This window comes from Stenella coeruleoalba (assembly GCF_951394435.1).
Source record: "Stenella coeruleoalba genome assembly, chromosome: 6".
NCBI lineage: Eukaryota > Metazoa > Chordata > Mammalia > Artiodactyla > Delphinidae > Stenella > Stenella coeruleoalba.
In genome coordinates this window covers 98,306,051-98,328,951 of record NC_137151.1, presented here as the reverse complement: position 1 = coordinate 98,328,951, position 22,901 = coordinate 98,306,051, and the positions used below count along the sequence as shown (strand labels likewise).

Here is a 22,901-nt window from a genome sequence, read left to right as displayed (position 1 = left end):
TATTCTCTCTCTCTTTTTAAAGATTTCTTCCTTTTGAATCAGGTTTTTTTCTCCTCTTGTTTAGGCTCTCTTCATTCCAAGAGTATATAAATATGTTCACCTATATTTTCTTTTAGCCCTTTTATTATTTTAGTCATCTGTTTGGAACTCATTAGGCATTAGTTTTGAGGCAGAGATCTAACTTTTCTTCCAAATGTTTGCCTTTTATTCTACCTTTTACCCATATCATCTGCTAAATTTTTATTTATATTTCTGTTTATTTCTAGATGCTGATAATATTTTAGCTTTTGAAACTATGAAATTTTATGTTGTGTTGAGGGCTGACTTTCAATCATTTTGAACAGAACTAAAACTCATAGAAAAGTATTGTCTTTTTATTTTTTAAAAATTCAAGCATATGAGGGACCCAAATTTTTAAAACAGTTTATTTTGGAGAAACCAGAAATTACAGTGCACTATTATAACCAAGTGTACTCTGCATTCATGTCAGCAAAGAATACTTAAAGAAAAACGCAGTATTTAATTGGCTTCTACAGTCCTGTTTGGGCTGGTTATCTCAATTAGTTACGTTGAAACTAGTGATAATGAAGCCAAGATCAAAGGTTTGCTTTATTGGACAGTTAATTTTACAACAGGAGAAACACTTCCATCTTACTTCTTATGACTTAGATCTTGACTTTTTCAGAGAAAGCATGGGTATCTTAGTAGACATTATTATGACTTCTACAGAAAATATAAAAAATAACAACTCATGTTCTAATTTTTAAAGGTGCCTTGAGTGTCACTTTGTGTTTGAAGGATCTCACCTTTCAACGTCCTGAAGGTGATGATGTGGTCACTTATTTGTTTTTTATTTTTTTGATTTACTCTTTAATAAACTACTAATTATTTTAGTTAGAGAAAGTAACTTAGTTTTTAAGATGACCTGACATTTTGAATAGTCATCTTGGAACTAGATTTGGCGTTTCTTTATGCCAATGGCAATATTTAATTTTAAGCATTTATAATTTGCATTTCAATTAACCTTTTCTTAATTTCCCAATTTGGCACATGTAAACTCATTTAAATTATGGAAGAAATCTGTGAGGTCCTTTTTAACTAACTGTGCCTAATGAAGATGGTCTTTTGATTTTTGAGGGTCTCGAGAAGGAAGACATAGAATACTAGTCATCAAGGTATCTAATTAAAGTTTCATAGTGGTATGAGTTTATTAAGGTTATGTAGTCCACACACTGTTGTATTTTAGGCTATGCAACATCAGTATTTAAGACCTCTTCAATAGGGGCTTCCCTGGTGGCGCAATGGTTGAGAGTCCGCCTGCCGAGGCAGGGGACACGGGTTCGTGCCCCGGTCCAGGAAGATCCCACAGGCCGCGGAACGGCTGGGCCCGTGAGCCATGGCCGCTGAGCCTGCGTGTCCAGAGCCTGTGCTCCGCAACTGGAGAGGCCACAACAGTGAGAGGCCCGCGTACCGCAAAAAAAAAAAAAAAAAAAAAAAAACAAACAAGACCTCTTCGAGATACAAAATTAAAAAGGCAAAACCTTTGGGACTTCCTTAGCAGTCAGGTGGTTAAGATGCTGTGCTTCCACTGCAGGGGGCACAGGTTCGATCCCTGGTTGGGGAACTAGGATCACGCATACTCTGCTGTGTGGCCAAAAAAAAAAGAAAAAAAGAAAAGGCAAAACCTGTATGTTGGAAGCTAACAATTATCCAGTCATTAAAAATAATAGGATTTAACAAAATAAATAAGCATTATTATACTGTATTTCTCCACTTTTCCCTCTAACCTTGTTTTCCAAATGGAACTCAAAATGTGACAGCTCTTGTTTAAAAGAACTGAAAGAAACCCCAAGCGATACTAGAAATAGAACATTGCCATCCTGCCCTTCCCTCTTCCCGTAGGGGACAAGAGCCTGGGAATGACCCTGCCTAGTGGATGGTGTCCTTTCCTCCAGAGATGTTGTTGGGAAAAGGGGATGGAATGTGCCTGCCTTTCACAATATATTCTAGGCCCCTTCTTTGTTGACGTATAGCATGAGTCCACTGGCACCTTTTGACTTTTTCTTGCCTGAACATGAATTAGGCTTCTTCTCCTGTCATTTTGAACATGTTTTATGTTTTTTGACATTATTTTAGTGTATAACATTTTGATACTTAAGAAATTTTACCCCTTTTTTTGACTTGAACTCTCTCTTTGCTTTGTGTTGTTTCTACTCCATTTGTGAAGCATCTGACGAAAGAAGTTCATCCGTGGAATATAGCCTTTGTTGTAATGTCATTATTTTAAATGCGAGTGCGTGTCATACATTCATTATTGATACCTTTGCCAGAACAGGGCTGAAACTCATCAGGAGGGATTTATTCACACTATGAGAGTACTTGTTATAGGTGTCGGGTTATGTATTTCAGGTAGCTTTTTATCTAAATTTTAAATAAATGTTCATTTTTTCTAACTTGCAACATCCTCTCCTCCGTCCTAGGGTTGGACTGGTCTGAAGAGAGTGGAGAAGAACTGGAGGACTCAGAGCAGGCCTCGCCATACCAGGTTGCCTGGTCCATCCGAGAGACCCTCAGATACGAAAGACACACGTGAGTCTTCCTTTTTCTTTTTATTCTTTTTTTTTTTTTTCGGTACATGGGCCTCTCACTGTTGTGGCCTCTCCCGTTGCGGAGCACAGGCTCTGGACGCGCAGGCTCAGCGGCCATGGCTCACGGGCCAGCCACTCCATGGCATGTGGGATCTTCCCGGACCAGGGCACGAACCCGTGTCCCCTGCATCGGCAGGCGGACTCTCAACCACTGCGCCACCAGGAAAGCCCTCTTTTTATTCTTAAATTTCCACTGTAGTAGATTGATTTTTCCTATATATGCTAATTTCATTTTATTTTATTATTTTTTAAATAAATTTATTTATTTATTTTTGGCTGCGTTGGGTCTCTGTTGCTGTGTGTGGGCTTTCTCTAGTTGCAGCGAGTGGGGCCTAGTCTTCATTCTGGTGGGCGGGCTTCTTACTGCAGTGGCTTCTCTTGTTGCGGAGCATGGGCTCTAGGCATGCGGGCTCAGTAGTTGTGGCTCATGGGCTCTAGAGCACAGGCTCAGTAGTTGCGGCACACGGGCTTAGTTGCTCCACAGCATGTGGGATCTTCCCAGACCAGGGCTCGAACCCGTGTCCCCTGCATTGGCAGGCGGATTCTTAACCACTGCGCCACCAGGGAAGCCCTCATTTTATTTTTTAAAGATAAATTTATTTATTTATGGCTGCGTTGGGTCTTTGCTGCGCGAGGACTTACTCTAGTTGTGACGAGTGAGGGCTACTCTTCGTTGCAGTGCGTGGGCTTCTCATTGCAGTGGCTTCTCTTGTTGCAGATCACGGACTTCAGTAGTTGTGGTGCGAGGGCTTCAGTAGTTGTGGCTCGTGGGCTCAAGAGCACAGGCTCAGTATTTGTGACACATGGGCTTAGTTCCTCCACGGCATGTGGGATCTTCCCGGACCAGGGCTCGAACCTGTGTCCCCTGCATTGGCAGGCAGACTCTTAACCACTGTGCCACCAGGGATATCCCTATCCATTCTCTGATATCTCTAATGCGCTGAATGTTTCTGTGTTAAAATATTTTTTTGAAATAATCTCGTTAGAGGTTCTCGATATCTACCTTATCAGAAAGCTGTAGGTTAATGCCCAGCCCCTTCAGTGGTAAGAAGACGACTAGTTCTCTTTCAGGGGACTGCCTCAGCATAATAGGTATATGCTTGGTGCGGTGTGACAGGACTGAGACAGATCCTTCTCTGTGGGGCTAAAAGATGACTCACAGACTCAGCTAATTATTATTTTCGTTTAAGTACTGTGGTTTGAATAGGTGTTCAGCAAGACAGAGGGGAGACTATCTGCACCCAGGCCGACTCCTAGAATTTCACAGTATCATAGTATGCATATACATTCTAAGGTCCGGTTTCTGAATTTATAGGCTTAAAAATGTGATTTGTTAGTACACCCAGAAATGATTAGGCTTAGGGAGCTGATTCACTAGAGGCTAATGTATAAGCCAAAATGACAGTTTTTAGTAGGAAGTATCATCATTAAGTAGTACAGATGTTCACTAAGCAAAACTATATGGGAAGCAAATTATAGTCAGAAGCTTATTTGGACATGGATTAGAGCAAGGAGAGTTAGCTGGATTTATTAATGGTCAGTGTCATTAAACTATAACAGCCTGATGCCTCCATTTCCACTCTTGGGCTTTATATCCCGTATAGTTGTCCCTGTCTCCTCTGTCTCCTAGTTACTATTGGAAAATGCTATATATTTTTTTTCTCTCTCTGAGATTCCATTTTATATGCCATTTAAGACTGTTTTCTCACCATTAGCATTTCTTGTTTTCAGACAGAAGTACAATTGAGCTTAAGCTTTCTAAGTTATAGATAATATCAACTGTGCTTCCTAAGGTTAATATTCACATCAGCTTAGCCTGACTTGGGATATTTTGGGTTAATTTTCCAAATGCTGTGAATAGATAACATAACTAAATGCTCGGCACAATACCTGGTTCATGGGAAATGATGAATGATAGCTAAGAATCCTATTTTAATTCTGAAAATTACCTGAACATTAGTATTGGGAGTATTTGCCCTCGATTAGGAGCCATGTATATTCCATTTCTGCCTTCTAGTGCAGTTCTCAGAATATTTCTTTTGCTGTTACAGACTTGTGACCATCAGCTTTGTCTTCATCTCTGTAGCATTTTACTTTCTTGGCCAGTTTGGCTAACTTGCTTCTTCTTTGACTGGCTCTTCTTTTCCTTCAGTATATATTTCTCCTTTTTACAAGCAATTTTCCTTACTTCCTGCCCAGCTGTCCCTTTAATCTTTTCCTCTTCACTCATTTGTTTATTCACTTGTTCAGCATATTCTTGTTGAACTAGTATTATGCCTCAGGCATGGGGCACTACGTTCTTTTCCTTGGGGGAAACTGGGATTGCGTTGGTTTACCATCCCTTCTGTGTCTGCAGCTGCACATCTGCATCTGCCACTGTGTTCTCTCACAGGAACCTCTGTCCTCTTTTTTTAGCCTACCTATAGAACTACCTTATTCCAGCTTCTTGTTGTGCTTCAGTGTAATAGAAAATGGAGAGCTGTAGAAAATTGGCCCTACCTCGCCTGTCCATTATATCTTCAAGAAGTTTTGGCCATGTGAAATTTCTCAAGATTTTGCCATTTAAAATTGCTCAGTGAGTTCATTGTGTTTGGGGGAAAAAAAGGCACAGTGGCGTGATCGCTACATTCCCCCCGAAGAACCTTTTCATGGGCTTTCTTCCAAAACCAAAATTGTACTTAAAGAAATTTGGGGAGAAAATTTGGCCTCGTTTTGGCAGAGGTACCTTGGTTACTTAGTTTAGTTGTAGATGCCTATGCCAAAGTGGAGCTCTTAAGATTTTACTTACGTCTCTCAGTAGCAGAAATAAGTTGGTATCTTAAATGTACTATTAAGGAACAGTAAGTACTGCCAGTAACTGCTTCCCTTTTCACATTCCTAAAGATGTCTTTGATAGTTCTTAATTTCTTAATTTCAATGGGTACAGTTTATTAGTTTTTTCCTGTATGGTTAATTTGTGACCTGTTTATAAGAAATCACTGCTTACCCCAGGGTCATGAAGCTATTTTCTCATATTATCTTCTAGAAGCTTTATTGTTTCACTGACAATCTTTCTGGAATTTATTTTTGTATATTTTATATATGATGTGAGTTAGGGCCAAGGATCTTTTTTTTTTTTTCCATATGGCTTCTCTATTTAAGCAGCACTATTTATTGAACACTTATTTTTCATTGCATTGGAAGCCTTGACATAAATGTGTGTGTCTGTTTCTGCATTTTCTAATCTCTTCCATTGGCCTATTTGTCCTTGTGCAAATAACTTCAAAGTTTTAATTAAAATAGCTTCAAATAGGGATTTCCCTGGTGGCGCAGTGGTTAAGAATCCGCCTGCCAATGCAGGGGACACGGGTTCGAACCCTGGTCTGCGAATATCCCATATGCCACGGAGCAACTAAGCCCGTGCACCATAACTACTGAGCCTGTGCTCTAGAGCCCGCTGAGCCACAACTACTGAAGCCAAGCGCCTAGAGCCTGTGCTCCGCAACAAGAGAAGCCACAGCAATGAGAAGCCCGCGCACTGCAACGAAGAGTAGCCCCCACTCGCCACAGCTAGAGAAAACCCACGCACAGCAACAAAGACCCAACACAGCCAAAAAATAAATTAATAAATATAAAAAAATAGCTTCAAATAGATTTTAATCTTTTTTTTTTTTTATGGTACCCGGGCCTCTCACTGTTGTGGCCTCTCCCGTTGCGGAGCACAGGCTCTGGACGCGCAGGCTCAGCGGCCATGGCTCACGGGCCCAGCCACTCCGCGGCATGTGAGATCTTCCCAGACCGGGGCACGAACCCGTGTCCCCTGCATTGGCAGGCAGACTCAACCACTGCACTACCAGGGAAGCCCAGATTTTAATCTTTTTGAAGAAAGCTTTTGGTTTCATTGATTTTTTTTTTTTATTTTAATTTCTTGTTTTTTATTTCATTGCTTTCTGCTCTTTGTTTCCTTTTGTTTGGCTTTAATTTTTTTTGACGTTTTTAAGGTAATAGCTTAAATCAGTTAAATCTGAGATATTTCTTGTTTTTTTTTTTAATTTTATTTTTGGCTGCGTTGGGTCTTGGTTGCTGTGCGAGGGTTTTCTCTAGTTGTGGCGAGTGGGGGCTACTCTTCGTTGCGGTGCGTGGACTTCTCATTATAGTAGCTTCTCTTGTTGCGGAGCATGGGCTTCAGTAGTTGCAGCGTGCGGGCTTCAGTAGTTGCGGCACGTGGGCTTAGTTGTGGCTCATTGGCTTAGTTGCTCCACGGCATGTGGGATCTTCCCAGACCGGGGATCGAACCCATGTCCCCTGCATTGGCAGGCAGATTCTTAACCACTGCATCACCAGGGAAGTCCTTCTTGTTTTCTAACATAGGTGCTTGGTGCTATACATTTCCCTCCAAACACTGGTTTTAGCTGTATCCCACAAATTTTGATACGACGTGTTTTCATTTTTATTCAATTCAAAATATTTTCTAATTCCCCCCCCCCCGCCCCCGCCTTTTTCTGTTTTGGCCATGCTGCGTGGCTTGTGGGATCTTAGTTCCCTGAATAGGGATTGAACCCAGGCCCTTGGCAGTGAGAGAGTAGAGTCCTAACCACTGGACCACCGGAGAATTCCCTCTAATACCCCTTTTGATGTCTTCTTTGATCTATGGGTTATTTAGAAGTGATATTTAGTTTCCACATATGTGGGGATTTATCAGGAATTGGTTTTTAATTTAATTGTACTGTGTTCAGAGACCACATTTAGATTACAGTGTTCTGTAAATGTCAATTAAGTCAACTTGGTTGATAGTGTTGTTCAGGTCTTCTTTAATTTTCTTTCTTTTCATCTTTGGTGATTTTCTTTCATTTTGTTCTGTCAGTTACTGGAAAGGGATGTTGAAATCTCTACTTGTGGATTTGATTATTTCTCCTTTTAGTTCTCTCACTTTTTTTTTTTTTGAAAATTACATTCTTTATTTGTAAACCATCCCTTAATATTATCACATTTGCTTTGTAGCCAATAAAAACAACATATGTATGCTTGGGTGTGGAAGATGGGGTGAGGCAATGTTGATGGAGAGCAGGACGACCTTCAGCCCCTGAATAAGACTCTTGGTATCATTGTTCACAAAGTTTCTTTTGCTGTCTTATTTCTACCATGAGAGACTAAACAGGATCGTTTTTTATTATTCAGTTTATTGAAACTGAGCTTCCCTGGTGGTGCAGTGGTTAAGAATCTGCCTGCCAATGCAGGGAACGTGGGTTCAAGCCCTGGTCTGGGAAGATCCCACGTGCCACAGAGCAACTAAGCCCGTGCGCCACAACTACTGAGCCTGCGTGCCACAACCACTGAAGCCCGTGCACCTAGAGCCCGTGTTCCGTAACAAGAGAAGCCACCTCAATGAGAAGGCTGTGCACTGCAACAAAGAGTAGCCTCCGTTCTCCACAACTAGAGAAAGCCCATGCACAGCAATGAAGACCCAATGCAGCCAAAAATAAATAAATTAAAATAAATAAAATTTTAAAAATTTAGGGAAACTAAAAAACAAATAAAACAAAATCCCCCAAAACACAGTTCACCTATTATTCTTACTCATTACCCCTGTCTCTGGCAACCACCAATTAAGTCTCTGTATCTATGAGCTTGATGGGGGTTTTTGTTTGTTTTGTTTTCTTTGTGTATTTTGGCTGCACTGGGTCTTAGTTGTGGCATGCAGGATCTTAGTTACAGCATGCGGGCTTCTTAGGTGCACCATGAATGCGGAATCTAGTTCCCCGACCAGGGATCGAACCTGGGCCCCCTGCATTGGGAGCGCAGAGTCTTAGCCACTGGACCACCAGGGAAGTCCCTGTTTTGTTTTGTTTTGTTAAAGATTCCACATATAAGAAAGAACATATGGTATTTGTTTCTACTTCTGACTTATTTCATTTAGCATAATGCCCTTGATGTCCGTCCATGATGTCATGAATGGCAACATTTCATTTTTTATGGCTGAATAATATTCCATTGTATACATATCATACAATTTCTTTATCCATTCATCTGTGTGTGGGCACTTATGTTGCTTCCACATCTTAGCTATTGTGAATAATGATACAGTGATGCTGATATCTCTTTGAGACAGTGATTTCACTTTGAGACAGTGATTTCATTTCCTTTGGTTATGTTTACCCAGAAGTGAGATTGCTGGATCATATGGTAATTCTGTTCTATTTTTAATTTTTTGAGGACCCTCCATACTGTTTCCCATTGTGACTGCTCCAATTTACATTCCCACCAGCAGTGTACAAGGATTCCCTTTTCTCCGCATCCTCACCAACACTTATTTCTTTTTGGTAGTAGCCATTCCAACAGGTGTGAGGTGATATCTTATTGTGGTTTTGATTTGCGTTTTAATGATGATTAACTATGGTGAGCATCTTTTTATATACCTATTAGCCATCTGTATGTTTTCTTTTGCAAAATTGGATTTTTTGCCTTTTTGCTGTTGATTTGTATGAGTTCTTTCGCTTTTTACTTCACCCATTTTGTAGTTCTGTTATTTGATACATAAACATTTAAGATTGTTCTGTTCTCTTGATGAAGTGATCCTTTTATTTTTATAAAATGACGCTCTTTATCCCAGTCATAGTGTTTGCTCTGAGATCTTACTTTATGTGATATTAGTATAACCACTCCAGCTTTCTTTTGGTTACTGCTAACTTGGTATCTTTTTCAGTCCTTTTACTTTTAACCTATATTAGTCTTTATATTTGAAGTGGGTTTCTTGTTGGCCGCATATAGTTAGGTCTTACTTTTTTATGTACTCTGACAATCTCTGCTTTTTATTTGGGGTATTTAGACCATTTAAATTTAATGTGATTATTGATACTATTGGATTTAAGTCTAAAATCTTCTGTTTGTTTTCTATTCGTCCTATTTGTTCTTGTCCTTTTTCCCATTTTTCTTTTTTGATTATGATGATTTCATCTTATCTCCTTTCTTGGCTTATTAGCTGCATTCCTCTGTTTTATTTTTATAGTGGTTGCTTGAGGGTTTGCAGTATACATACTTAATTGCCTTAGTGTATCTTTAAGTGTTATACCCCTTCATGTATAAGAACCGTATGACAGTGTACTTCCATTTCTCCTTTCCCATCCTTTGTGCTATAGTTGTCGTACATTTTACTTCTACCCATGTTATAATCCCCCACGTTTTTACAATTTCTAGAGAGCTCTTCATTCTTTGAGTAGTTCCAGGTTGCCATCTGATGTCATTTTCTTCTGTATGAGAGATTTCCTTTAATATATCTTGTAGTGCAGGTGTTCCAGTGATAAATTCTTTCAGCTTTTGAAAGTCTGAAAAAGTTTTTATTTTGCTGTCACTTAAAAAAATTTATTTTTTATTGAGGTGTAACTGTCTATGCCTTATTTTTTTCCCTCAGCTCTGACTATGCCTTCTTTTCTTAATATTTATTTATCTATACGTGTGGCATGCGGGATCTTAGCTCCCCGACCAGGGATTGAACCCATGCCCCCTGCAGTGGAAGCTCAGAGTCTTAACCACTGGACCACCAGGGAAGTCCCCTAATTCTTTAAACATTTTGTGTAAGTCACCAGTGAAGCCATCTGGTCATGAATCTTTTCTTTGTGGGAAGTTTTCGCTCTTTTGTTGTTTTAATAAAATAAGATAAAGTGACTTTTATTTGGAAAATTTCACGTCATGCCTTGAGATTACAGACAAGCCTGAAGTTTTACGAAATCAGGTTTGGAATTTACTGCTCTGTATTTATTTGGAGCTATTAGTAGCATCTTAATAATAATACCTGTACTTATATTGTGATTTCACATGTATCATTTCTTTCTCTTGACCATGGGAGTTGGGTGAGCCAGCTGTGTCTCCATTTCACCCAGATGAGAAAAGTTAAAGAAAGAAGGAAACTTAACACACATCGAGAAATGCTGTAGGTACCAGCCCTTGTCACTGCTGGTATATTATGGGAACTGGCCTTTCTCTTCCTAATTTGCTACTCTTCCTCAGCAACCAGATTTGAAATATTAATGTCTAGCATCTTAGAAGTGGGAGGCATCTTGAAGATTTTCTAGTTTAGGACAGTGCCGAGGATGGTCTGTGGATCTGTGCTAGTCTGCAAACTGCTTGTTACTGGACCACAGCAAGATAATTTTGGAAGTTATGAATAAGCTTTGAAAACTTTTATCATGATGTAACATGCAGCATCCAGGTGCATCTTCCCATGGTTAACTTGAGAAACACTCATCTAGTCCATTTTCTCTGCAGTAATAAGAGTCTTTTTAAATAACAACGTTGGCAGTTGATTTTCCACCCTAGCTTTATTTTCCCTTTAAGACTTACTGCTTCTCTTTCATCTTTCTGTTATGGCGCTTCCATTCTCTTAGTTATACAGATTCAAAGTCATTATTGCCTTTCTTATCCTTCATACCCAGTCACCAAGTTCTTCTGTGATAATGGCCCTTATGTGTTGTGTTCTTTCTATTATCTCTGTGGCCTTTTACTTTTAGTCCCTCCCAGTTGTTAGCCGTTGACTCTGAAATCTGTATCTCTTCTCTAAACGTGCCCAAGTTTATAATTTCCAACTGTTTCTCCACCACTCCCTATGTTGCCTCATCTGTACTTTTTTTAAAACATAAATTTACTTATTTATTTATGGCTGCGTTGAGTCTTCGTTGCTCTGCTGGGGCTTTCTCTAGTTGCAGCAAGTGGGGGCTACTCTTCGTTGCGGTGCGCGGGTTTCTCATTGCGGTGGCTTCTCTTGTTGTGGAGCACGGTCTCTAGGCGTGTGAGCTAAGTAGTTGTGGCACGCGGGGCGTAGTAGTTGTGGCTTGCGGGCTCTAGAGTGCAGGCTCAGTAGTTGTGGTGCACGGGCTTAGCTGCTCTGCGGCATGTGGGATCTTCCCGGACCAGGGCTCGAACACGTGTCCCCTGCATTGGCAGGCGGATTCTTAACCTCTGCGCCACCAGGGAAGCCCCTCGTCTGTACTTTAAATTACCTAGGTCTAAAATGGAATTTATTTCCTACCCCAGATCTGCTCTTGCTCCTGTTTCCTGCTCTTTGCCAATGGAAACAGCTGGGAGATTATTGTCCCTTCCATCTTCTTTGCCCAGTTGACAAAGTCTGTCTCTCTCTTTTTTCTTTTTTTAATTATTTGGTTGCTTCGGGTCTTCATTGTGGCACATGGGATCTTCGTTGCAGCAAATGGAATCTTTTGTTGTAGCGCGTGGGCTTCTCTAGTTGCACCGTGCAGGGTCCAGAACATGCGGGGTCCAGAACACGCTGGCTCAGTAGTTGGGGCGCACGGGCTTAGTTGCCCCACAGCATCTGAGATCTTAGTTCCCCGACCAGGGATCGAACCCGCATCCCCTGCATTGGAAGGCAGATTCTTAACCACCGGACCACCAGGGAAGTCCCCAGAGTCTCTCATACATGCAGATTACCTCTGATATTCTCTAGTCCTGCTGCTGCCCCCCTGGTGTAGTGTTCTTGTTATTTCTTACCTGGAGTTTTATCATAATTTCCTCACTGTTCTCTTCTTCTGTCTCTTCTTCCATTTATATCTGCTGACAGTGTAATCTTTCTCATGCATAGCTCTGTTATTGTTAGCTATTTTCTTAATAATCTACAAGGTTCTTCATTGCCTATGGAATAAAGGTTGAACTCTTTAATCTGGCCTTTAGCTTTAGAAAGGCTACCTAACCCACCAGCACTCCCCTGCATTCCCCACGCCTTAGCCAAACCAAGCTACTCAGTCCTTGCTGTTTCCCATCCTGTCCATCTCTGTATCTTGGCTTATATTGCTTTATCCTTGTGAGGTACCTTTCTGTGCTCATCTTCAAATTCTACCCTTTTTTCAAGGTTCAGTTCTGTTGTCATCTCCTCTACAAAAAGCCTTTCATCCAGCAGTCTTTCTAGGGAACTTTAAAAGCATTTTATCTGTACCTCTCCTATGTTTATTGTTCTCTACCTCACATTAAAGATACTAACAGCATGTACTGGCTCTACTACAATTCCCGAATGGAGACCTGCTGTGGGACTTCGGGGAACAATTAAAATAGAGATTGCTGCATCCCATCCCATGGAAATTCTGGTTCAGTAGATGTAGGGTAGGTCTTGGGAAACTGCAATTTTAAAAAGCTCCTAGCTTTTTCACAAAGCATGATAGACATAGAGTAAATGTTGAATGTCTAATAGGTGAAAAGGTTGAAGTGAGATCCTTCAATTGGTATATCTGTAGTAGAAACTATACTGAAGAGAACATGACTCTTAAGACATATACCAAACAGAAGTTTACAGAGTAGCCTGTTATGGGCTATTCTGAAGAAAAAACAGGTACTATCACTCAAGAAGAGAAACCAGGAAAGGATTTACAGAATATTAGTAAGATAATAAATATGTCATCTGTAGTGTCATATGTGTGCTGTTTGTTTATGTTATAAGAGAAGGAAGGTAAAATAACACAGGTCAGTTTTCAAGTCTTGTGTGCATTATTCCTAACAGTAAAAAAAAATGAGGTCACATTTATTCTATAGAAAGGTGACCTTTTTAACCTCCCTGGTGGTAGACATTGCTAACTAACCACAGCTCTCTTTCTTGTTGAGCTTGAATGTGCCCTCAGCATCCTTTTCAGTGGAGTGCTCCAGCAGGGGCCACCAATCAATCAACATTAGCGTTAATGATAGAAAAGCCTCTATGTAATTCCCTGTTACATGAAATGTTGTTTAGTATATCTCCTGTAGTTTAAAAAAATACTGTAGAATGATTGTGATCCCTAGAATCAAAATTCTTTTAAGTGCTTAGCAAAAGAAGGGTAGTTAAAAACCAGTACATCTGAAAGAGCAGCTCTTAGATAGTATTCATGGTCCATTGGAATTCACTGCTCTATTTCTGGTATGACCTATCGTTTATGAAATTATGCTGTTTCCTCATAACCGTCGTGTCATTTACTCAGACTTTTTAGTAAGTAGAGGTAAAGAAATTATTTTCTTCCCCAAAATCCCTAGTCACTTAAAACTTGGAAGACACTGATGCATTGAGTGTCTAATCATGACACGCTAAGAAGGTTAAGCTTCTTAGAGCATTGGATTGTCTCTACTGCTCACTTATTGTAAAAACACTGTACTTATTTTCAGCGGCTCTACTGAAATTCTCTTCCTCTAATTTTGTTAAATGTGTGCTCACATGCCTCAAGTTTCAGGCCTGTGCATCCAGCCCCCCTTCTTCATCTGCTTTTCCCCTTTTTAAAATGAGCCTAACGTGTAATCAGGTTTTCTGCTTCTCTCCCTGCACTCTCTAGGTCGGATGATGATGATACAGAGAGTAGGAGCTCCAGGGTGACCCAACTTTGCACTTACTTTCAGCAGAAATATAAGCACCTCTGCCGCCTGGAGCGGGCAGAATCTCGTCAAAAGAAATGCCGGCACACGTTTAGGAAAGCTTTGCTGCAGGCGGCCAGTAGAGAGCCAGAATGTACTGGCCAGTTGATCCAGGAGCTACAGAGAGCTGCATGCAGTCGGACCAGGTCAGAGCCTCACACTACCACCTCTTTCTAAGAACTCACCTCAGTCTGTTTTCTCTAATTTTTGAGAGGATAGTCGAGACACAATGAGTGGTGGGCATATTATCTTGAAATATTTAAGCATTGTATTTTGGTTTTGTTGCTCAAAGTTCTATGATGGCAGAATAATCCTGCCATGAGGTGACAGTAAAATTAAAGTATTACTGTAATTTTGCTGGAGTTTGATTAGAATTTATTCAGTAGAGGATTCAAGAATGTTACCTGTCTTTAAAAAAATACAATGCTTAGAAATTTTGTGTTATTTAAAAGTAATATTTAGTTCTTTTTAAGCCACAAAAGTGGTATTGTATGTTTTTTACTTATATTATTTTAAAATTTTCTTTCCATTGTATTTTCTGTTAATATCTACATAATCCCATATATCATGTATTCAAAATGTTTTATTACATTGGATTTCTTTGGGGGGGGAATCCCTTCTGTTTATAATGAAGGTACTTGCTTATTGTGAAAATTTGAAAAATATAGAAAAAGGCAGAAAATCACCATAATGTCAACATTCACAAAACAGACCAAGCACTGTGAACATCTTGATCCTGTCTCCTTCTAGTCTTTTTCTGTGTGCGCGCACGTGCGCACATGCGCAAATAAACGTTATATAGATAAAACATTTCGGCGTTTATATACCTAAATATTACCAGTGTTTATCTCTAGATGGTGGGATTATTGATAAAGTTAAAAAAAATTTGTAGTCTGTGTATTTCAATTTCTCTGTAGTGATCATGGCATGAGTCATTTGAGGAAAAAAGCAGAAAACTAAAAATTAACCTTTGCTTTGTAGCTATTGATCATATTCCTTACACAGCTATATAATTTTTGAAATTTCATTTTGTGTAATTTGGTTTTCATTATATTTGCTCTAAAAAAATAACCTTTTTTTCCGTTGGGTATCTCAAAAAATACTATGCCCTTAAGATTTTTCTGCTTCTTGGCATATTTAAGTTGTTTGAAACTGTGTATGTATATCTACTATACCTCCACAGTGGTTGCAGCCTGCAGTATTTCCCCTCACTGTTTTTTTTTTGGAAAAGCACTTGTTATCATTTAATGAATCTCCCGCCATGTGGCTTCAAGCTACCAGGACACAAGCCCCACCGACACCCTTAATCTTCTCCTCAGCTCTTCTGCTGCAGAATTTGGCCTTCACGATGACGGGCTGCTTTGGGAGCTTTCCCTTCCCCAGAACTTTGTAGTAACCCGATCGCACCACGTCAATGACAGGAGCAGCTCCATTCCTGCTCTTGGCGGCATTTACCCGTGTCTGCTCACTGACCAAGGTCCACAATTTATCAAGGTTGACAGTTGGGCAGAAGCTCTGGTTCCCCTTTAAGTGGTAATGCCTCATACCAACTTCCCCAAAGTATCCTGGGTGATGTTTGTCGAGGTTGATCCTGTGGTGATGCGTGCCACCAGCATTACCGCGGCCTCCCGGGTACTTCCGGTGTTTGCCGATGCGGCCATGGCCGCGGCTCACGTGGCCCCTAAGTTTCCGGGTCTTCCTTAGTCGGGATGGCATGTCGGCGGCCGAGACGAAAAAAGCTCCCCTCACTCTTAAGAGCTCCCAGTCCCCCGTAGTGGAGGTAGTGTCTGTCATAGAACATCTTAGCTTACATCATAGAACATCTTAGATCATCTTAGAACATCTTAGCTTACTTCTTACTCAGAGACTTGCCTTTCTCAGAGAAGCATTCCCAGATTCCACTGACTGTGTTGGGTCCCCCTGATATATATGCTGTTGTGCTCTGTACTCTGCTTCACTGTAGAATTTATACTTACATTAATGTCTGTCTGTCATGCTAGACAGTGGTTTCTATGAGGGCAGGAACAATGTATATTTTGTTTTTAATCTCCAGTGTTGGTGAATGAATGAATAGAATTGAACAAGTGAAGGTCTATTTTCTGTTTATTGAAAGAACTCCCTCAGTTTGACATAGGTTTTAAAATAATGGTATCTAACATTTATATTATATAATGCTTTCAAGAGTATAATTTCAGTAGAAATTTGAGTTTTGTCCAACATAAAAAAATCTAGATGTAGACCATTTTATGTATCGGGTCTCGTATATTATAATGACCCTGTCAGAGATGAAAGAGACTATACTGTGAGCTTGGGACAATTTGCTGTTTGTGTGGAAACTGTATTTGCCTATGATTTTTAACTGGCAGAATCGACTGCTTCCTTTTCAGAACATCTCCCAAACCACCCTTAGTGATGTTTTTAAGAAAATTTCATGATAACTAAGTATTACAAAACAAACACCAAGATGAACTTGATTATAGTTCTCAGATTTATGTGATGTCATTTGGTTATGTCTCCCATGATTAGTAAAAAGTTTATTGCTCAGTGCATCACTGATAATCATATGACAGTGTGCCATAATCATTCCTTGGTGATTAGTAACTAACTGCTTTACATTACATATATTTTAGGTTTGCAGAAATCAGCTGTCAGTTGAATAATGTCCTCTGTGTTTAATATTTTTTGTTCTCAAAGACCTAGTTCCACAAAAGACATTTAAAAGATTGCTGTTAAATATTTTATTTTATTTTTAAATTTTTAAAATTTTATTTCTTTAAAAATTTTTTGGCTGTGCTGCACGGCATGCAGGATCTTAGTTCCCTGGTATCGAACCCACGCCCTCTGCAGTGGAAGCACGGAGTCTTTAACCACTGGACTGCCAAGGAAGTCCCGCTGTTAAATATTTCATTTATTTATTTACTTATAAATTTATTGATTTTTGGCTCTGTTGCTGTGCGCGGGCTTTCTCTAGTTGCAGGGAGCGGGGGCTACTCTTCGTTGTGGTGTGTGGGCTTCTTATTGCTGTGGCTTCTCTTGTTGCGGAGCATGGGCTCTAGGCATGCAGGCTTCAGTAGTTGCAGCACGCCGGCTCAGTAGTTGTGGCTGTGGGCTCTAGAGCACAGGCACAGTAGTTGTGGCGCACGGGCTTAGTTGTTCTGCAGCATGTGGGATCTTCCCAGACCAGGGATCGGACCCAAGTCCCCTTCATTGGCAGGCAGATTCTTAACCACTGTGCCACCAGGGAAGTCACTAAATATTTTAGAAATTAAAACTATAGTGACTACCTTCTAATAGGTATTCTTTAAATATAGTTTAGATATAAACTGAACAACATTAAAAGGTTCTTTATATAATAACTTTGTCATATTTATTGGTGAATATGTGGAACAAGTCATTGAAATAGCTTAAAGTATGTAAACCCAAATCTCAGTATCTTGTAACCCACAATCCTGCAGAGAGATAGTGTTGGTTGTGTGAAAACTTCCTTTTTAATGGGGTATCCAGTAGAGCATACAAATGGGAAGCCCGTCGTAGATATTTTCGTATTAACAACATCAAAACCTTTGTTTTGTTGGGATTATTTGGATAATAAAATATATCTAACATCACAGCAGGCATTTTTACCTTAATTATCCATGGGGATATTGAAATTCTGACTTTGGGTGTATTTTCAGAGAAAGATTGGTGAGTTGGAACATAATGGTGATTTTAAAAAAAATGAAACTAATGGTTTACTTTGACGTTTAGGGTAAAGAAAGTGAGGGTCGTGTTGTAACACTAGGCCTGATAGCTGGCTGAGCAAATTATTAAACTGTTCAATGAAAATTATCCATTCAAAATAGCGAGGTACCTTCTATTTAAATCTAGACCAAGAGAAATTAGGCTTAACTGCCAAATTAGTAAAGCTTCGTTTTTTTTGAAAGTGTGTATTCTTTTTACAGGGCTTAATGACCTAGTTCCTCACTCTTGTGATCTGACAAATCTTGCAGAACTCTTTTTTTTTTTTTTGCGGTACACGGGCCTCTCACTGCTGTGGCCTCTCCCGTTGCGGAGCACAGGCTCCGGACGTGCAGGCTTAGCGGCCATGGCTCACGGGCCCAGCCGCTCCGCGGCATGTGGGATCTTCCTGGACCGGGGCACGAACCCGCGTCCTCTGCATGGGCAGGCGGACTCTCAACCACTGCGCCACCAGGGAAGCCCTTGCAGAATTCTTAATTGAAGCAACTTCTATGGCAGCACCTGGAAGCATCTATTTGCATTTACTGTTTATATGAAAGTTACAATTATAATGAAAATATTCTTTTATTTAGATTTTATGTAATAAGTTCATATGTAACTTATTCTATATGACCTTCTCTAATTAGTGTAAATCATTCCACTTAAATCCTTAGAAAGATATTAGAAACAAACAATTCAAAATATTTCTTTATTTTTGATGCCTGACTTGTGACTCAGTGCATTAAGTAGATTCTTTTCCATGCTCAGGCATGTGTAAAGGCCTAATAGTTTGTGACGCTTTATAGAATTACATAGATAGCATAGTTTTTATATTGATACTTTCAAGAATTTAAATATTGTTTATTTTTAAATTTTTTTTATGTTTGTATAAAACTATGGAAGGATCACAAACTAATAAAATGAATACTGGGTTTCCCTGGTGGCGTAGTGGTTGAGAATCTGCTGCCAATGCAGGGGACACGGGTTCGAGCCCTGGTCTGGGAGGATCCCACATGCCGCAGAGCAACTAGGCCCGTGAGCCACAATTACTGAGCCTGCGCGTCTGGAGCCTGTGCTCCACAACAAGAGTGGCCGTGATAGTGAGAGGCGCGCGCACCGCGATGAAGAGTGGCCCCCGCTCGCCGCAACTAGAGAAAGCCCTCGCACAGAAACGAAGACCCAACACAGCCAAAAATAAATAAGTAAATAAATAAAGGAGTTCCTTTAAAAAAAGAATACTTATTATAGAGCGAGTGGGAACTAGCAAATCAAGACGAGGGTGGAAAGGAGATTCTTCACTGCGTAGCTTTCTGTTCTGTATCCCATTCCTCATGCATTAGGTTAAGTTTTCTGTAGCTGTATTGTTTAGCAGCTTGACGAGGCAGGACAGGAATAAAGACGCAGACGTAAAGAATGGACTTGAGGACACGGGGAGGGGGAAGGGTAAACTGGGATGAAGTGAGAGAGTAGCGTTGACATATATACACTACCAAATGTAAAATAGGTAGCTAGTGGAAAGCAGGTGCATAGCACAGGGAGATCAGCTCAGTGCTTTGTGACCACCTAGAGGGGTGGGAATGGGAGGGTGGGAGGGAGACGCAAGAGGGAGGGGATATGGAGATATATATACATATAGCTGATTCACTTTGTTATACAGCAGAAACTAACACACCATTATAAAGCAATTATACTCCAATAAAGATGTTAAAAAAAATAAACTGAAAAAATGATGATGATGATGATAGTGGTGGCTAACAACCATTGACTCTTTATTATCTATTTACCATACTATATACTGTATGTGGTAAGTGTTTTAGGTGTGTTATGTCTTTTGGTGCTTGCCTGTCGACTAGAAGTACTCTTATCTCCACTTGACATGTGAGGAAATTGAGGCTTAAGCAAGGCTAAGTAACTTGCCCAAGGTCACAGAGCTAATAAGAGGTAGAGCGGAGATTCAGAACCAGGTCTTTCTGATCTAGTCTATGGTCTTCATCACTATTCTCTACTGCCTCTTTGTAAAGTAAAAGGAACCAAAATATCACTTAAAAAAGCAAAAAAACAAAAACAGATAGACATAGCTGAGACCAATTATAATGTAATATTTGTTTTGTCAGTAGGTTGGAAAAGTATTGGAACTGGTCATTGTAATTCATATTTGCATTTTAAAAAAATAAATTTATTTATTTATTTATGGCTGTGTTGGGTCTTCGTTGCTGCATGTGGGCTCACTCTAGTTGCGTCAAGTGGGGGCTACTCTTTGTTGCGGTGCGCGGGCTTCTCACTGCGGTGGCTTCTCTTGTTGTGGAGCACGGGCTCTAGGCGCACGGGCTTCAGTAGTTGTGGCACAGGGGCTCAGTAGTGTGGCTCACAGGCTCAGTAGTTGTGGTGCACGGGCTTAGTTGCTCTGCGGCACGTGGGATCTTCCCAGTCCAGGGCTCGAACCCGTGTCCCCTGCATTGGCAGGCGGATTCTTAACCACTGCGCCACCAGGGGAGCCCCCATATTTGCATTTAAATAATGAATGTAGGTAGTTAAAAATGTGGGTGTTACAGAGTAGTAACATTATTTAAATAATTGCCCTGGATTTTTAAACCATTTTTAAAAATCAGTTTTGTGGCTTTTGTTCCTTAGCATAAGCCGGACCAAGTTGAAGGAGGTGGAGCCAGCAGCATGCAGTGGGACCGTGAAGGGTGAACAGTGCACCAACAAAGCCCTTCCATTCACCAGACATTGTTTCCAACGTATCCTCTTAACTAAATCAAGTGTGCATTGAAAAGTACTAATTCATTGGGATGATATATTTCATTCTCAGGCCAAGTGATGAATGGCTTTTGAAATCATAACTGTAATAATTGAAAATAATTTTTATATTACTTCTGATTTTCTTGGTGTCCTATTAATAGTTTTTTTCTGCTTATATCATTGTGACTCTGTATTCAAGAATCATATCAAATGAGCAAAGCTGACAGCAAGTAGTAGGTTTTTCCAGTGGCTGTCACTTAAATAAATTTTGTTAATAGGATTCTGGTCCTTCCAGTGGTTCTAGGTAGTTTGTATGAGGCAACCATGACACTCATTGATGGGAAAGTCAAATCCCATTATTCAAAAACTGTTTTTAGTCTTCCAAGAAAGTTATGCAGTTTTACAGTACACTTTTTGGTATGGGATTAATTTGCTATTTTTATAGAATATGGTGCTGATTTGAGATGAAAGATAACAAACATCACTGACTAGGAAAGAATATATCTTAAGACAGGATATGCTTGAGGAAAACCTATGTTAAGGAGCTTCAGACTGGTTATGAAATCTTATTACTTTCACTTTTATTAAACATTTGAAGTTGAGTGGCATTTTAAAAATTTATATAGTTGCAATTACTCTTCTTTGCTATCTATCTGATTTTTGCTTTCCTTTCTGTTCTTGGTGTTGTATTTTCACAGCTTTTTCAGCAGTAGTTTCTATGCAGTAAAGGCTTTATAAATAACCTTAACCGTAAAAGCATAAAGGAAAAATGAAAGGTATTTCCTTAATAGATAAAAAGTAAATCTATGGAAATGTAGTTAGTGGCTGGCTAAAAGTATAGATGCTTAAAAATGATGATGATAAAAAGCTGATGTTCCAATTTTAACAGTACAATTTTGATTTAAAAGTAATTTTTCATAAGTTATAAGTTTGAGTTTGGTGTTGGAAGTGTGAAATGAAAAATTCAAATTGGGTAGTCAAGTTTTTTGTAATTATATCTTTAAATATTTATTCTTGATGAGTATCTTAGGCAGAAATTTTCCTTAAAAGAAAGTTTTTTGTTTGTTTGTTTTTAATCATCATAGTGGAACTTTTAGGAGTCAGTGTGTTAGGAAGGAAATGACCCTGCTTGTCTAAATAACAGAAATCACAATGGCCATAAATCACAATGGGAGACTCATGTTAGAAGCTCATTAGCAAAATAGACTCCTTCAGAAGTATATTCTGAGAAATAAAGATGATAACTATTATCATTTTTCTATTATTAGTAGTTGGGTTGGTTCTTTAGCTTTTATAGATAATAAAATTTATACTTACTAAGCACAAGTTAGGGAAGAAACAAATTTTATGTAGAAAAATTAAATGGTTTGAGTGTATTTTATTCCTAACTTAAAAAAAACCCAGATATCCTCTTGAACCGCTCTCAGCAACTCTTCTCAAGTTGCACGGCCAAGTTTGCAGATGGACAGCAGTGCTCTGTGCCCGTTTTTGACATTACACACCAGACACCTCTGTGTGAAGAACATGCCAAAAAAATGGTAAGTTCAAATTTTATTTTCTGCAACAGAGGATTTCAAAGTTCATATATATATTTTTTAAATTGTATTGAAGTATAGTTGATTTACTATGTTGTGTTAATTTCTTCTGTAGAGCTAAGTGACTCAGTTATATATATATGTATATACTCTTTTTCATATTCTTTTTCATTATGGTTTTCACAGGATATTGAATGCAGTTCCCTGTGCTGTACAGTAGGAACTTGTTTATCCATCCTATATATAATAGCTTGAGGCTTTCAAAGTTTTGATAGCTGTCCAGAGTAGGAAATATTTTATGACTTAGTACAAACTATATGTGTATGTAAATCACTGAAACGAGTTTTGTGAAACAATACTCTTTTAGTACCTCATATTTTGTAGTCTCTTCTATTTCACTAAAAAAAAGAAAAAGAAATGCTGGTCAAAACTGATTGAATTAATTTTATACCCTCACTGAAAGAAAACACTGTTCTAGAAAGTATTTAGTAGTTAGTTAGATGTGGTCATTTTGTTTATTATCTATAGCTAGTCTATACTTCTCAAGATACATTTTTTTATACATAGGCAGATTTCCCAAGATCTTTCTTTGCTCCATTTCTCTAGGATTTTGCTTTTCTTATATATAATTCTGCAAATGTCTTGGATATTTGATGAAATTTCAGCCAAAAGCCAACCCTTATTATAATTCCATTGGACTTAATTATTGCTTTAGTTAATGCTGGTAGCGTAAGCCCTAATTAATTCAGAATAATTTGGAGAGAAAAGTCTGAATTAGTGAACTACCTGAATTATATAATCACTTAAAATAAATGCATTTCACCCATCAGACACTTACTGAGTTGTTCTGCTATTTGCAAGGTATTGTGCTAGGTACCTATGTATTAAAAAATTGAATAAGACAACT

General features: G+C 39.3%; 2 protein-coding genes across 2 annotated transcripts in view; one reads left to right on the top strand and one right to left on the bottom strand.

The window, feature by feature from the left end:
* The window catches only part of INO80D (INO80 complex subunit D), a gene marked incomplete at its 3' end in the record, with an annotated part of 41,481 nt that overhangs the window by 10,146 nt on the left and 8,434 nt on the right, over positions 1-22,901 (top strand). Inside the window, exons 3-6 of the mRNA XM_079925410.1 lie at positions 2,481-2,589; positions 13,922-14,146; positions 20,349-20,458; positions 21,864-21,997. Of these exons, the coding sequence (XP_079781536.1) occupies positions 2,481-2,589; positions 13,922-14,146; positions 20,349-20,458; positions 21,864-21,997 (578 nt within the window). The remainder of the gene's footprint in view (positions 1-2,480; positions 2,590-13,921; positions 14,147-20,348; positions 20,459-21,863; positions 21,998-22,901) is intronic.
* LOC307187751 (large ribosomal subunit protein uL15-like) lies at positions 15,232-16,078 on the bottom strand. Its single transcript, XM_079924220.1, has one exon. It carries the CDS (start codon positions 15,792-15,794, stop codon positions 15,270-15,272), a length of 525 nt encoding a protein of 174 aa, XP_079780346.1. The 5' UTR covers positions 15,795-16,078; the 3' UTR covers positions 15,232-15,269.

Excerpts from the sequence above, each read along its gene's own strand:
- LOC307187751 (XM_079924220.1), bottom strand. The coding sequence starts at position 15,794 with ATGACAGACACTACCTCCACTACGGGGGACTGGGAGCTCTTAAGAGTG.